General features: G+C 66.5%; 1 protein-coding gene across 1 annotated transcript; it reads left to right on the top strand.

The window, feature by feature from the left end:
* The first annotated feature begins 8,309 nt into the window (after positions 1 to 8,309).
* Positions 8,310 to 14,659, top strand: CBX4 (chromobox 4). The gene is made up of 5 exons (XM_055334164.1): positions 8,310 to 8,476; positions 8,639 to 8,682; positions 9,851 to 9,916; positions 12,099 to 12,165; positions 12,433 to 14,659. Exons 1-5 carry the CDS (start codon positions 8,408 to 8,410, stop codon positions 13,846 to 13,848), a joined length of 1,662 nt encoding a protein of 553 aa, XP_055190139.1. The 5' UTR covers positions 8,310 to 8,407; the 3' UTR covers positions 13,849 to 14,659.
* Positions 14,660 to 15,461: the final 802 nt, after the last annotated feature.

Genomic DNA, 15,461 nt, shown 5'->3' with positions numbered 1-15,461 from the left:
TCCCAGTGGTGCCATTCTTGAAACTTCTCCTGGACTTCTCATGGGTCCTGGGCCCATGGTCTTTTTGTGGATTCTTCCTCCCTAAACAAGCATTAAAAGTGAGTTTATAGGGGCACCTGGGTGGCTCAGTTTGTTGAGCACCTGAATTCAGCTCGGGCCATGGTCCTGAGGTCCTGGGATCGAGTCCCTCATTGGGAATCCCTGCTCACTGGGGGGCCTGTTTCTCCCTCTCCCTCTGCTGTTGTCCTACCCGTCCTTTCTATATATATCAAATAAATAAAATCTTTTTTTAAAAATGAGTTCATAGGGACGCCTGGATGGCTTGGCGGTTGAGCACCTGAATTCAGCTCCAGGTGTGATCCCAGGGTCCTGGGATTGAGTCCCCCATCGGGCTCCTTGCAGGGAGCCTGTGTTTCCCTCTGCCTATGTCTCCACCTCTCTCTGTGTGTCTCTCATGAATAAATAAATAAAATCTTTAAAAAAAAACTTAATGAGTTTATAACTGCCCTGGTAAAAAGAACATATTAAGGTTATATATGAAGCCGTTGCCTTTGGCCTAAAGATTTTTTTTTCTTCCGATTTTAGAAGAAATTGGACCTACATCCAATGGAATAGTATTTAGCTTTAAAAAGGAAGGACATTGTGACACCTGCCACAACAGGGCTGGACCTCGGAAGCATGATGCTGAGGAAAGTAAGCCAGACAGAAGAGGACAAACACTGTAGGATTCCACTTACATAAGGTACTTAGAAGCGGTCAAATTTGCTGGATAGAAAGTAGGATGGCGGGTACCAGGGGCCAAGGGAGGGGGATGGAGGGTTAGTGTTTAACGGGCACAGAGTCTCTGCTAGGGGTGATGACCAAGTTGCACAGGCTGGTGACGGTGATGCTTGCCCAACAATGTGAATGTGCTCAATGCCACTTAAAAATGGTTAAAAAAGGGAACCCTGGGTGGCGCAGCGGTTTGGCGCCTGCCTTTGGCCCAGGGCCCGATCCTGGAGACCCGGGATCGAATCCCACGTCGGGCTCCCAGTGCATGGAGCCTGCTTCTCCCTCTGCCTGTGTCTCTGCCTCTCTCTCTCTCTCCCTATGTGACTATCATAAATAAAAATTCAAAAAAAAAACGGTTAAAATGGTAAGTTTTATGTTAATACGTACTTCACCACAATTACTTAGATAAACAGCTTTTACCAAAAAGAGGAAAGGAAGAAAAGAAAAGGATCCCTAAAGGATCCCGTTTTTGTGGATCCCTAAAAGTACCACAGACCCTGGCATCCAGGCCTGATGGAAGAGCGGCCCTGACCAGAAAGCACCAGGCTGGTGGGCCTGCACGTGCCCTACGTGCACCTTTACCAGCCCCACACTCACCCGTGCACACAGCTACTACGTTTACCTCATTTCCTCCATCGGTGACTACCAGAGCCCAGAAAAAAGAAAGAAAGAAAGAAAGAAAGAAAGAAAGAAAGAAAGAAAGAAAGAAAGAAAGAAAGAAAGAAAGAAAGAAGAAAGAAAGAAAGAAAGAAAGAAAGAAAGAAAGAAAGAAAGAAAGAAAGAAAGAAAGAAATAAATTCTGAACTTTATGTGGAACTCCAGTGATTAGCAATAATCTCAGGACTGGGCAGCCGGGTGGCTCAGCGGTTTAGTGCCGCCTCCAGCCCAGGCGTGATCCTGGAGATCTTGGAGACCCAGGATCGAGTCCCACATCAGGCTCCCTGCATGGAGCCTGCGTCTCCCTCTGCCTGTGTCTCTGCCTCTCAATCTCTCTGTGTCTCTCATGAATAAATAAGTAAAATATTAAAAAAAAAAATAATCTCGGGACCCCTGCCATTCTGAAGGTTGATGCTCCTATCAGAGGACCAGGACTAGGAGGGGGGTCCCTTTTTTCCTACTTGGGGTATCTCTGGGGGTATTAGGGTCCTCCCACTTAGCAACCCAGGGAAGCACCCCTTAGGGGAAGTATCAGGACGCTTTTCAGAGGTGTCACCCGTCAGCCACAGCGATCTTTTCCTTAGTGAACCCCAGGGAAGAGAGTTCCTGGTGGGGCCTCCGTGGCAGGGCCCCTGTCCGCTGGGATTCCTACATTAAGTGAGCCTGGCTGGGCTGTCTTGGGGAAATGGACGCTGCAATATGGGTTTGCTTCTTATTGGCCCTTTGACAGCAGAGCAAGGGGCTTTCTGAGGCCCTTGACCCGAGATTGCCTTGAAAAGCCTCAAAGAAAAAGATGCACGGAGGCTCCTGTGGCCTTCTCGGTGGGAGGGGGAGGGCAGCGGGCAAGGGGCGCTTCCGGGACGCACAGGCCGCCCTCCGCGCTGCGCGGAGATGCGGGGGTAGGGTCAGTCCTGGGCCCCGGTGCAGGGGCTGCGAGGCTCAGATCACTCGGGGTCTGCTTGCTTCCGGCTGCAGGAGCAGCGGCCTCGCAGGCAGGGGCGAGGGAGGGGGGCGAGGGGGGCAGAAGCGGGGCGCGCGGGGCTCGGGGCCAGCCGCCCCCCCCCCGCCCCGCTCGCTCCGCCTGCGTGCGCCCCCCCTTCCCAGTCCCCGGAGGAGAGGCGCGGAGGGCCGCCCTGGCCCAGGCCCCAGCCGCCCGCCAGCCCGAGGGGAGCCCGCCCCCTAGGGGAGGGCGCGGCGGGTGCAGCTCCTCGGCTCCCCTGCCCCGGCCCCTCCCGGGCCGCGGGCCCCGCAGGTGAGGCTGCGGCCAGGCCCCCCCCACCCCAACCCCCCGGGAGGAGCCGAAGGGGACCCCTTGGGGGTCCTCAGACACCACCCCAGGAAACGGCCGTCCGGAGCAAGTTGGGGAAGGGGACTTGTCGGGGAGGCCCGGGGCATCTCTCCGGAGGCGGTGCCAAGGGGACCCCCACCCTCGTCGGTGGCGCCCCAGGAGGGCGGGGTGAGGGGTAAGGACTGGGTGATCACGTCCGACGACCTCGTCATCGGGGTGGGGGCGGGGCGGGGGCCTGGACAGGGAGAGACCAAGTTGTGCTGCAGCCAGACGCTGCTCCGGAAGTGCCCAGATGGGGGGGACCCGATGGAGAACACGGGGGGCCCTGGGGGTGCCCGGGACGGGCCCCGCGCTGCAGGCCGAGCTGTGCGCTGGCTGGGCCCTCCCGGCCGCCATCCCATGGTCACGGGATCCCCGAGCACCCCCTCTGTTCGCCCCTCGATCCTTCAGGGACACCCCCCCTCCCGGGTCCAGCGGGGCTTGCGGCGTTCCCGCCCCTGGGGATCGATCGGCCGCCTGGCGACGCGCGCCGCGGCTCCTGCTCCTCCGCCCCCTCCCCCGCTCGGGCTACGCAGGACGCGGCCTCCGAGCAGCGTCCTCGCCGTTCCGGGCCGCGGCCGGGCTCGGCTCCGGGCCAGCCGGGGAGGCGGAGGCGCACCGGGCCCCTCCGATCGCGCCCGCCCCGCGACTCCCGGGCCGGTGGGAAGGGGGGGGCGATGGCGCGCCCGGCTTCCCCGGCCGGCGCGCGGCGCCCGGCACCCCTCCCCGCCCCCCTCTTCCCCGCCTCGCCAAATACCCTCTCGGGCGCGCGCCTCCCCCCGCGGCGCGCCGCCAGGCCGGGCGGGGGGCGCGCGGGGGGCCGGGGGGAGGCCGCGCTGGGGTGGCGCGGCGGCTGGCGACCACTTCGGGGTCCGCCTGGCGATTTTAATTTCATTCCCGGCTTTGCTGCAGCAGCTCTCGTTTGGAAAAAGGAAAGAAAGAAATCTGCCCTGCGTGTGGGCCCCGCTGGGTCCGGGGGCGCAACGGGGGCATCCGAGAGCCGCACACAAGGGGCGGACGCTGGAGGGGCGACCTCGCGGGCAGCGGAGGCCCGCGGGGAGACCTTGGACAAGCCAACCCCAAATGAAAAACACACAGCACGCAGAGGCCGTTGTGAGCGCGCGGCGGCGGCGGCGGGCGGTGGAAGCAGCTCCAAAGATCACATTTGAAATATGGATCCCGGGGGCGCACATCACCAGGCCGGCAGGAGACCCGCCACCGAGCCTGCGGCGGGGGGTCGGGTGGGCTCCTCCGGGCGGGCCAGGGGAGGCCGCCCTGCCGGGAGGGGTGGGCCGGCGGACGTCGCACCACACTGCTCCTCCGGCTTCTGCGCCTGCGACCCCCGCGGGCCGCAGCCGGAGACGGGGCCCCGCGGGCGCCCTGTGGCCCCCGGGGATGCCCAAGACCTGCCACGGGGCCACCACCTCGCGGCGCGCCGGGCCCGTTGCCCCGCCCGCGCGCCCCGCCGGACCCTCCCACCTGGCGCCCCAGCCTCAGCCCCCAGCAGCGCAGGGCCGCGGGGGCGTCGGGGCTTTCGACACCCACGTGAATGCCGACCTTTCGCGGGCGGTGTAACAAAGGGGACCGACTCTGGGGGGTGAGGACACGGAGGGCGGAGGGGCGCCCTAGGAACAAAGCCGAGCCTCGGAAGAGGGTGCCGGGGGCGGAGTGCAGGGTGCAGGGCTCCCGCACCGCCTCCCCGCCGCTCTCCTCCTGCCACCACCACCACCACCACCACCACCCCCCTGCGCACCGGCTGGCCAGGTCAGCGGCCGCTCAAAAGGCAAAAGCACAAATGCCAGCGCTGAGGTCAGGGGCGGGTTCCCCCGCTAGGAGCAGAGCAGAGAAGGGAGCTCCTGTGAAAGCCTGGGTGGATTTTGTAGTCGTCGTGCTAGTAAATTCTCCCCCGGTTGTTTGAAACCCACCTCCCGGGACCCGGAAAAGCCACCGCAGCCCGAGAGCTCGCCTGGCCCAGGGCTGGCCGGGGAAGTCACCAGCGGTCCCTTCCGGGCAGAACTCAGACCTGGGCCCCGCGGCGGGAGGTGGCAACTCCCTGCAGAGAGCGTGCGTTCCGGGAGATTTTTGAAGCTGCTTATTCCCCCGGGTTGGGGTAGCTGGGGCCCCTCAGGGACCCAGACTCTTACCACCCTCGGGTCCAGGGCCGTTAGAGACTCCCGCCTTTCCAGGGTTTGCTCTTCGGACCCTCTCCCCTCCAGCAGGGAGGCTGTGGCTCGGCCAGACCGCATGCTCCTCACTTGGGGCCCCTGGGGGCCCCTAGGGGCCCCAGCCTGAGATGCCGCCCGGAGGGTTTCTGCCCCTCAGCGCAGCCCCAGGGCACACTCCGTCCCTGACTGGAAGGGGGCAGCACCAAAAGCGCGGACCTGCGACCCTTCTCCGGGGTTCCCCGAGGGGCTCGGGATATCCCGGAGTTGGAGGCAAGGGCCCCAGCCGAAGGCTCTGGGAATCCCGAGTTTGGGCTCCGCTCCCCTTCAGTTCCCTCAGAGGGGCCCACGAGGGGGTGGAATGGTAGGGGAGGCCATTCCAGAGGTTTCCAGGAGGGGCTGGGAACTCTTGCAGGGCGCCCCCCCTCCTCCCGCACCCCCCAGATTATGTCTGTGCCTTCCCCATGCAGCCCCCTGATGCTTCCCCGGACCTGAGCCGCTCCCCACACCCCCTGGCAGGTGAGGGGTGGTCTAGGGCCGGCAAGGTGAGACTGGGGCTCTGGGAGTCGGCCTGTCTCCATAGCCACCCACCCTCCACGGGGATAAAATAAATAACCGGGTGCAGGGGTGACTTGCCGCCTTTTGCCAGTGCCTGTGTATTTTCGGTCACTTGGCGCAGAAAGGCCAGGCGCGGGGGCGGCAGGGGACTCCCGGGGCTTCTGAGGAGCTTGGGGGCGTCCCCTCCCGCCGTCTGGGGAGCCTCGCTGCTGCTCACTCGGCCACAGGGGTGGCTACAGAAAAGATGCCGCTGCACTGGCCAGAGAGAGCAGCCCTTCCTCCCCAGCTCTGCCACGGGCCCCAGGCCCAGCCCGGCTCCTGCGCAAAGTGGCCGTCGGGGCACCGGGTGCTGCCACACGTGGCCCCCAGGTCTGGAGCGCCCGCCTGGAGGTGCCAGGGCAGAGCGGGTGGAGAAGGGCGGAGTCCAACGCCCCTGGCGGCGCAGAGGCTGCAGCAGCCTGAGCAGGATGGCGCGGAAACACCCACTAGAGACAGATTTTCCAGGGGATTTTCTAGTGAGGGGGGCAGGCGGAGTGTCGGGAAGCTCAGCCCCTCCCGGGAAGATGGGGCTGTCCAGGACAAGGTCCTGCAGACCTCCCTGCCGACTGCAAGAGCCTACGGCCTGGCAGCTGGTCTACATGTGGCGGTGACCCTGGCACTGACATCGCTTCCGCGCCAGCCGGGGGGACCCTTCCCCTTCCTCGACTGAGGTGTCCCACCCGAGAGCTCCTCGTCCTGGCCAGGACAATCAGAAAAGCCAAAAACACAGGAGGAAAACGTTTTCCCTGGGTCCCCCCTCCCCAAAACTCCGCCTACCCCAGCTTCTATAAACCCCGGGAGGCCCCCCCCCTCGAGGACCATAAGCGGGCAGCGGCCCCATTGACCGCCCCAGCCGCGCGCCGCCACCCCCACCCCGCCCCGACTGCTCGAGGAATCTTGGGTTTGTGCCTCGGGCTTGTCGGAGAGCAGTCCCTGCAGCAGGAGCCCCCGTCTCGGGCCGCCAGAAGACGACCCCCCACTCCCAGAACCACTGGCAGGGAGGAGCCACGCCAGGCGACTCGGGCAGCGGCCGACATCGCCACAGAAGCGGCCACCGCCGCTGGAGCTGCGAGGTGCTGGCGGAATGGTGGAGTCAACGTGTGCGTTCGTGAGCACCACACTGTCTCCAGGCTGCTCCCGGATTCCTGCGAGAACGCCGGCCCCGGGCACGCCTCGGGGTTCGCCCCAGCACCCCGGCCCTCCCCCGGCCGCGCGCGCCCCCGCGCAGCCCCCACCCGGCATTCTGGGACGTGTGTCAGGGCGGGAGCCAGGACCCGGATGGCTCTTTGCCCGCCCCCCTCGCGCGTTCCACTCTCGCTCGGCTTTTGCTCTTTTTCTTTCTTCATGGACGCTCAGCCAAGGGATTGCGCAAGCTTCCTGCTCCCAGTCCTTCAGGGGCCGGGAGCGGGGGCCCCGACACGCCCCGGGGCAAGCGCGCCCTGCCCCTCCTGCGCCCTCCCGCGCCCCGCAGCCCCCTCGCCACGACCCCCGCGAGCTCCGGGAGGCCGCGTGGGGCGCAGCAGCTCCCCCAGCCGGACGCTGGAGCCGCTCGCCGAACGCGCCGTCTCGCCGCCGCCGGAGGTGCTAAACTTCACACTCTGCGTCGGGAGGGCCTCGGCGGGCGGGCCGTCGGGGGGGACCCGGCAGAGTCGGGACGGGCGCCGGGCTCCCCGGCCACTGCATTCAGCTCCCCTTTGCGCGGCCTCGACGCGCCCCCGCTCCGCCGACACCTCTGCGCGGCCCTCCCTGCTGCCTCCTCCGACGATGCCCTTCCCGGGACGCCACCGAGGCCCCGAGGCCCCCGAAGCAGATCTGGACATCCCCTGCGCCCCCTCTGTGGTCGCCCCCTCGTCCCGCTCGGCCGCGGGGTGGGGGTGGGGGGGGCGGGAGGGGTGGCTGCTGCAAACCAGACTTCCCGCCCCTGCCCCACCAAGGAGAGCGCCACGGGTGCACGGGGAGCGGCTCGGCGTCGGCGGAGGCCCCCTCTGGTGAGGCCCTGGAGCGCTAGGGCCCCGGGCCTGGCTGCCCTCCGTCCTCTGCCCGCTGTGCCTGCCGCGAACCCCGTTCTGTCCTCCGCCCGGGGCCTCGCCTCCCTAAATGCCCGAGGCCTGGGGGGGCGGGGCGGGGCACGCAGGGTGGGGGGCGCGAGCTGCCCCGGCCCCGATTCCGCCCCCTGCCGGCTGCTCTCCCCCCCACCCCCGGGTCTGCACATGACGCAATTCTGTGCAACTGGTAACTGCGGTGGATGCTTCCGTGGCCCCCGGCGGGGGGTCCCCGGGCGGTGCGCACCGAGCCCGGGAGGCGGAGGGGCAGGCCCAGGCGCCGAGCTGCGGGGAGGGGTCGCCGCGCAGACCCCGGCCCTGTCACGCTCCCCACCCGCGCGGCGCCCCCAGCCGACACACCTCTCCCGCCGGGTCCCGCTCCCTCCCTCTCCCCGGCCCGCCGCCGAACCCTCCCCCTGCACCTCCCCGGCGCCCTCCTCCTCCGGCCCCCTCCCGCGTCCTTCCTTCTCCCCCCCCCCGCACCCCCCCCTCGCGGCCCAGGCCCGGGGCCTCCGGTAGGCCCGGCTGCGCCAATCCCGGCCGCGGCCCGCCCCCTGACGCCGAGCTGGGCCCGGCGAGGCCCCGCCCGCTGACGTCCGGATTTGCATGAGTTCTTGTGCAGCCGCGGCCCGGGCTCAGTTGTCTGACGAGCGCGAGCCGGGAGTCGGGGCGGCGCGGGCAGCGGCGGGCGGCCGGGCTGTGCCGGGAGAGCGGCGGCGGCGGCGGCGGCGGCGGCGGCGGCGGGGCGGGCGAGGGGCGCCTCGGCCGGGGCGGCAGCGGGGCGCCGGCAGGAGCTAGCAGCGTCTGCAGCCGCGCCGGCCGCCCGCGCCCCGGCGCGCTCCGGCTCGGCCATGGAGCTGCCAGCTGTTGGCGAGCACGTCTTCGCGGTGGAGAGCATCGAGAAGAAGCGGATCCGCAAGGTAGGGCGGCGCGGGCGCGGGCGCGGGCGCGGGGGCGGCGGCGAGGCGGCGGGGAGCGGCGGCCGGGGCGGCCCGCGGGGAGGCGGGGAGGGGGTGGGGAGGCTGCGGGCCGGGGCCGGGGATCCCGCGGAAGCTGATGGAGCGCTGTCTCTCCCCCCGCAGGGCAGAGTGGAGTATCTGGTGAAATGGAGAGGCTGGTCCCCCAAGTAAGTAGCGGCGGAGGGGCGGGGGCGCCGGGTGCCGCGGCGCGGGGCTCGCGGGCTCCGGACCGCCGCGCTGGTGGGGCGGTGGGGGGAGCGGACGGGAGGCGGGGTGGAGGTGGGGTGGAGGGTGGAGGGTGGAGGGTGGAGGGTGGAGGGAGGAGGGGGTGGGGAAGTCGGTGGCAGGCACTGGGGAAGCCGAGCCGCCGAGCCCGAGCCCGGCGCCCTGCGTTGTGCTCCGCTCTCCGGGAAATGCCATCACTAATTTATGCGCTAAAAGGAGCCGGAGGAGCTGGCGAGGCGCGGGGCCGAGCCGGGGAGGCCGGCGGAGGGAGGGCGGGCGCAGGCACTGACTGATGTGCAGCAGAAAATGGCTCCTTTCCCCCTTCCCTCCACCGAACGGCTCCATATTGCAAAACCAAAAAAAAAAAAAAAATTAAAAAGCGACGAAAATGCGACGGTGTGCCTCTTCCCTCCTAGTGGTGCGGGGAGAGGAAGAAAAAAGGCAGAAAATGTTGGGGACTGTCACTGCGGCGCTTTTGGTGGGGGATTTTTTTTTTTTTTTTAATTTGAAATGCGAAGGCACCGGATGGAGACAGACGCGCAGGCACACGCACACACACACGCGCGCACACACACACACACACAGACACACAGAGGCGTATTTTTATATTGCTGTGTATTTGGGGGTGCTTGCCGGTGACACCGGGCTGCAGGGCTGCGGGGGGGGGTGGGGGGGGCGCTTGGCTGATGGTGATCGGATTAGGGGTCAAATGGAGAACAGCTGAAGCCCTCGCGGAGACTCGGGAGAGGAGGGGGACTGCGACTTTGCCTCTCGGCTGCTTTGCACGCAGGGTTCCTGGTGAGCAAAGTGGCTTTGGAACATGTCGCGGGGACATGCTTAAAATTCTTGACAACTGCAAAATAAACTGCTAGTTTCATTTTTCTTACCCCTCCCCTTTCTTCCTGCCCTTGTGTGTTTATTTTGACTTGGGGGGGGTGGCTGTCGGGGACCGTGTCAGGCCTGCAGCAGCCCCCCCCTCCACCCCCCACATGCACAGCTACAGAGCTCTCGCTCCCGGAGACAGAGTAGGGCCTTATGTCATTCCCCACCTGGAGGCCGCAGAGCTGGCTCGGTTTTTTTACGCCGTGTCCCCTCCCTTTCCTTTGCAAGATATAACACGTGGGAACCCGAGGAGAACATCCTGGATCCCCGGCTGCTGATCGCCTTCCAGAACAGGTGAGCGTCCCCCAGCAGCCGCGACCGCATATGGGAATGGGAGAGGGGGCCACGCAGCAGCAGGAAAGAGGGGAAGGGCCTGGAGGGGCCTGCACGGGCACGACTGCGGCCTCCGCTCCTCGGAACCCACGTCCTTGGCGGTTGCGGCAGCCCGGGTGGGGGCGGGGCGGGGCCGGAGAAGGCGAGGCTGCTGTTTTGGGGGGAACTGCCAGGAGGGTGCATGCGGGTGGCCCTGCCGCTGCCCGGAGACCTGGAGGCGCTTCTGGCCACCACCGCCCCCCTCCCCCGCGGGCCCCCCTCGCGGGCCACCTTAGGGCCCCACCCCCGGAGCCTAGGTGTTCCTGTCCTGTAGCCACTGGCCGCTTGGCACCAGCACCTCTCCGGGCAGCTCCGAGGGAGCTGGCATTGTGAAACCGCCGGACGTCACAGAACTGAACTTAACCTGTTGGGGGCTGGAGGAAACTTGACAAGGCCTTACCCGCTACCCCGGCAAGCTCCGAGCCCCAGGGAGCTGGGGATAAGCAAATCAGTAGACTCTGTCTGGTGCTGGGTGCCCTTCACCCCCCCCCCCGCCGTTCAGTGGGTGTGGGTCCCCATCCTGGAGGCAGGGGGGATTTGGCCCAAAGGGTGTGGGATGGGAGCTGCCTGGTGGTGGAGGGGCAGCTTGCAACCAGGGTCTCATCCTTGTGCGCACAGATGCTTGTCATGCTGCAGCTGCTGCAGCTGGACCCACCGCCGGTGGCTGTGGTTCTCTGTTTCGGGGAGGACAGAGGGGGGAAGGGCGCGCGGGGAGCAAGGGAGGCGCGGCAGGCGACCGTGGAGCCGGGCCACCCCGCGGCCTGCCGTCCCCCCTCCCCCCTTTATTTTGCATTATTTCCTGTGGCGCGTTTGGCGCTAAAACTGTCAACTCTAGCCCCTCGGAGCGAGCCACCGGCGGGGAAGTTGCTCTCCCGCGACGCGGGGGGGCGCCGAGGAGGGATCCTGCCCCGGTTCCACCTGGGAGCTCACCACCCTGTAACCATGTCAGCGGCTGATGCCATGTTGCATAATGGGTCCCCGAAGAATTAAAACGCAGGCTGTTGCAATGCCACGCAACTTTGCAGTCAGGCCCCGGCCCGGGCCCCCGGGCCTGGCGGAGCTCCCCTGGGTTGGCCCACGAGCGGGGTGGGGGTGGGTGGGTGGGTGCCTGGGGTCGCCGGGGAGCCAGTTTCGGGCCCGGGAGCGGGTTGCAACTTTGGCAAACGCTGGAGCGCTGGAGAGGTACCCCCTTCTCCCACGGAAGGCTGGGCAGTGCCGGGCGGCCTGACCCCCAGCCTCGGCTTACCCCGCCAGGCCGCAGGGGCCGCCCCCTCTGGTGGGCTTTACTAATAACTGGGAAGTCGAGGGGCTTGGGGGCTGGGAGCTGGGAGCCCCGCGCGGCCGGAGGCGGTGCCTCTGCGCCCCGCCCCGGCCTCGCCCCGCCCCGCCCCGGCCTCGCCCCGCCCAGGCCGACCCCGAGCCGGTTCACCAGGTGGCTGCGAACCTGGCCGGGCCGTGGCCTCCGCGGCCGCCCCCGCCCCCAGCCCCTAATTGGCTCATTTGCCGCCGTGTAAACAAGGGCGCAGCCCCTCCCCCTGTTTAGTGCCTGGCTTTTAAGAAAACGAGTCCTCCCTTCTGCCGGCGGCACTCGTTATCTGAATCTTAATGAGGTCATTAGCATCCCGTGCCTCTGACTGGGAGGGACGTGTTCCGCGCACACCTCGGTCGGGCTGGTGTGCATCCCCCGGACCCCCGCGCCCACCTCACTCGGCGCAGGGCCACGGGCCCAAGGCTGTGGCACCCGTGCTGGCGACCTAGCGCCCAGCTGCTGCCTCTCCCCCGCCCCGCAGAGAGGCAAGGCTTGGGGGGTCGGGCAGTTCAGGTGCAGATCTCAGAGATGGGGGAGCCCTTCGCGGAGGACCCCTGGGGCACCCAGGGTGGGTGCGGGCGCAGAACGGGGCTCTGGGACCTGACTGAGGCGCCCAGCTGGCGGCACAGGCGACCTTCTGCCCTGAGCTCTTGATCCCTCCGGGTCCTGCTGGCCTGGCTGCTCGTAGAAGGGGGTGGGGGGGCCGGCGTCACGGCAGGTCGGATCCTAGCAAGAGCGTAGGTCCCCCCTGAGGCTAACAGTGCTGCCCTCTATTCCCTCCCACCCCCCCCCCAGGGAACGGCAGGAGCAGCTGATGGGGTATCGGAAGAGAGGGCCGAAGCCCAAACCGCTGGTGGTGCAGGTGAATATACTCGGTGGGCCCAGCCTGTCCATTAGTCTTCCCCTGGACCTTGCCACCCGAGCTGCCTCCAGGCCCAGAAGGCAGAACGCCTTGTTCTCCCGGGCACCCAACTCCACTTCCCTCCTGCTGGACCTCCCCATGCTGCCCCTATAACGCAGCTGCAGACCGCAGTGGGGCTGGGACACTCCTGATGCCCCGGGTGTGCTCTGGGCTGGCCCCAGCCCTCTTTTCTCACCTGCCCCTTGCATTCCCGCCCCCTTCCCCCAGGTACCTACCTTTGCCCGCCGCTCCAACGTGCTGACTGGTCTCCAGGACTCATCGGCAGACAACCGCTCTAAGCTGGAGCTGGGCGGTCAAGGCAAGGGCCAGGGCCACCAGTACGAGCTCAACAGCAAGAAGCACCACCAGTACCAGCCGCACAGCAAGGAGCGAGCCGGGAAACCCCCACCGCCGGGCAAGAGTGGCAAGTACTACTACCAGCTCAACAGCAAGAAGCACCACCCCTACCAGCCGGACCCCAAAATGTACGACCTGCAGTACCAGGGCGGCCACAAGGAGGCGCCCAGCCCTACTTGCCCGGACCTGGGCGCCAAGAGCCACCCGCCGGACAAGTGGGCACACGGCGCGGGGGCCAAGGGCTACCTGGGAGCTGTGAAGCCCCTGGCAGGTGCGGCCGGGGCTCCCGGCAAGGGCTCGGAGAAGGGCCCCCCCAACGGGATGACCCCGGCCCCCAAAGAGGCAGTGACGGGCAACGGGATTGGAGGCAAGATGAAGATCGTCAAGAACAAGAACAAGAACGGGCGCATCGTGATCGTCATGAGCAAGTACATGGAGAACGGCATGCAGGCGGTGAAGATCAAGTCCGGCGAGGCCGCGGAGGGCGAGGCGCGCTCCCCCAGCCACAAGAAGCGGGCCGCCGAGGAGCGCCACCCCCCGGCCGACAGGACTTTCAAAAAGGCCGTGGTGGCCGACGAGAAGAAGGCGGAGGCCCCGGCCAAGAGGAGGGAGGAGGAGGCGCCGGGGCCCGGAGACCCGCAGCCCCAGGACGCCGCCGGCTCCCGCAAGCTGTCCCCGACCAAGGAGGCCTTCGGCGAGCAGCCCCTGCAGCTCACCACCAAGCCCGACCTGCTGGCCTGGGACCCTGCCCGGAGCTCCCACCCGCCCTCCCACCATCACCACCACCACCACCACCATCACCACCACCACCACGCCGTCGGCCTGAATCTCTCCCACGCGCGCAAGCGCTGCCTCTCCGAGACCCACGGCGAGCGCGAGCCCTGCAAAAAGCGCCTCACGGCGCGCAGCATCAGCACCCCCACCTGTCTGGGGGGGAGCCCGGCCGCCGAGCACCCCGCTGACGTGCCCCCCACCGCCACCCTCCCGCAGCCCGAGGTCATCCTGCTGGACTCGGATCTGGACGAGCCCATAGACTTGCGCTGCGTCAAGACGCGCGGCGAGGCCGGGGAGCCCCCCAGCGCCCTCCAGGTGAAGCCCGAGGCGCCCGCTGTGGTGGCGGCCGTGGCAGCTGCGCCGGTGGCCGCGGCCGAGAAGCCTCTGGCCGAGGCCCAGGACGAGCCCGAGGAGCCGTTGAGCGAGTTCAAACCCTTCTTTGGGAATATAATTATCACCGATGTCACCGCGAACTGCCTCACCGTCACGTTCAAGGAGTACGTGACGGTGTAGCCGGAGGCTCGGGAAGGGGAAGTGCCATCCCCGCGGTGGCTTAGCACTTGGTGCCTGGGGGCGGGCTCCTCCTCTCGCCGACCGCGGGAGCCGCGGGGCCTGCCCGGTGCGCGCCCGCCCCGGAGCCGCACCATCCGTGCCCCTCTCTCCGCGGTGCGCGGCCAGCTCTGGGCTGGGGTGTGCCCCCCGGCCGCCCCCGGGCCCCTTCCACGCGGTGCCTGCGGGTCTCACCCCCCACTGGCCCGGTCCCCGCGGTGGACCTCCCCTCAATCGTGGACCTCCGGGACTGACCGGGCAGCCGCGCGCCTCGGTCGCAGAGTCATAGTATTATATTTTAACCGTGCTAACTCGTCAAGTGCAGACTTTACTCCCGTTTGTACGTGGTGTTATTATTGAAATGTATTGTTTGAGCTCAAAAGGCCCGATCACCCCCTTCGGGCTGATATATATATATTTATTTGTAGGTATTTATATATTGAAATATAAAAACCTAGATTTATGGAGTTTCCTCTAGATCATGTTATATTCTATATCAGACAAACTATTTTCTGTTGCCCTTTCTTCCTGTTCATTCAGTATTTCGGTTGATTTCATTTCCTCCCCTTCCTGGAACTGCAATACCAGTAACGTTGGTATATATTTTTTGATACTGTACACATGGATGTGTTGTTTCTATGTGCAAAAAAAAAAAAGTTTGTTTAAAGGCTAAACGAGCTCTCTAGAACCTGCTGCTACTAGAAATGTCTAAACTATAAGCTTCCAATTATTACCTGCTTGAATGTAAATATTAAATGGAGATGTTGAAGGTGCATTTTCCGCTGTTTGAGAGGAGCGCACAGGGAGCGTTGGCGGGTTCGGGAGGCGGCTGCACCCTCTCCCCCCCACCACCACCCCACTTACACTCTAGGCCTGGGGAGGAGACCTCCCCGCGTCCTGCGTCCTGCGCTGAAGCCTTTTTTGCAAAAGCGAAGCGGACTGGTGGCAGGGGCGCCTCTGCCCCGCGGGAGGAGTGACCCGGCTCCCCGGAAGTCGAGAGGCGCGCTCCCAGGGAGCGGGGAATTCCTGCGGGGGGAGGAGGAGGGGTTCCGCGTCGCCCCCGCTCTCGCTCTGGGGCGCTGGCAGCTCCGGGGATCCGCGTGGTGGGGGGAGGGGTGCAGGGGCTGCAGGCGGGGAGCGGGTGGGGCTGGCCCCCTTGCCCCGCAGCCGTCCCCGCCGGGCACCTGCTGATCCTTGCACCCACCCACCCGGTGCGCCACACGCCCGGGCGCCGGCCCCGGTGGGGCAGGGGTGTCTCTAGCAATCCCTGCCCGGTAAGGCAGGTTCCGCGGGGAGGGGACCCTCCCACCCTCTCCGGCGTGCTCGCTGGCATCGCTGGCCCCGCCCCGCCGAGGAAGCCGCCGAGGCTCTTTCTCTGCCAGGCTCTCTCCCCGGAAACCACCAGGCCAGAGGCTCCGGCTGGAGGCGCAGCGAGCGCGGCCGGGGCAGGGGCGGGGGGCTTCCTGCGTGGGGGAGGGGAGGGGAGGGGAGGGGCGGAGGGGGCGGAGGCCCGGCCCACCCCCATTTCCCCAGCGAGCGAGGGGACTGCGGGACCCCGTGCCCCAGGTCGTGCTGTG

The sequence above is a fragment of the Nyctereutes procyonoides genome, unplaced genomic scaffold, assembly GCF_905146905.1.
Source record: "Nyctereutes procyonoides isolate TBG_1078 unplaced genomic scaffold, NYPRO_anot_genome, whole genome shotgun sequence".
Lineage (NCBI taxonomy): Eukaryota > Metazoa > Chordata > Mammalia > Carnivora > Canidae > Nyctereutes > Nyctereutes procyonoides.
Note: the sequence above shows the minus strand (reverse complement) of the source record. Positions and strands in the feature narration are given on the sequence as shown.

Bases quoted from the DNA above. Each gene is read 5' to 3' on its own strand.
- CBX4 (XM_055334164.1), top strand. From the start codon at position 8,408: ATGGAGCTGCCAGCTGTTGGCGAGCACGTCTTCGCGGTGGAGAGCATC. The intron at 9,917-12,098 runs GTGAGCGTCCCC...CCCCCCCCCCAG, and splicing joins CTGATCGCCTTCCAGAACAG to GGAACGGCAGGAGCAGCTGA. The intron at 12,166-12,432 runs GTGAATATACTC...CCCTTCCCCCAG, and splicing joins CCAAACCGCTGGTGGTGCAG to GTACCTACCTTTGCCCGCCG.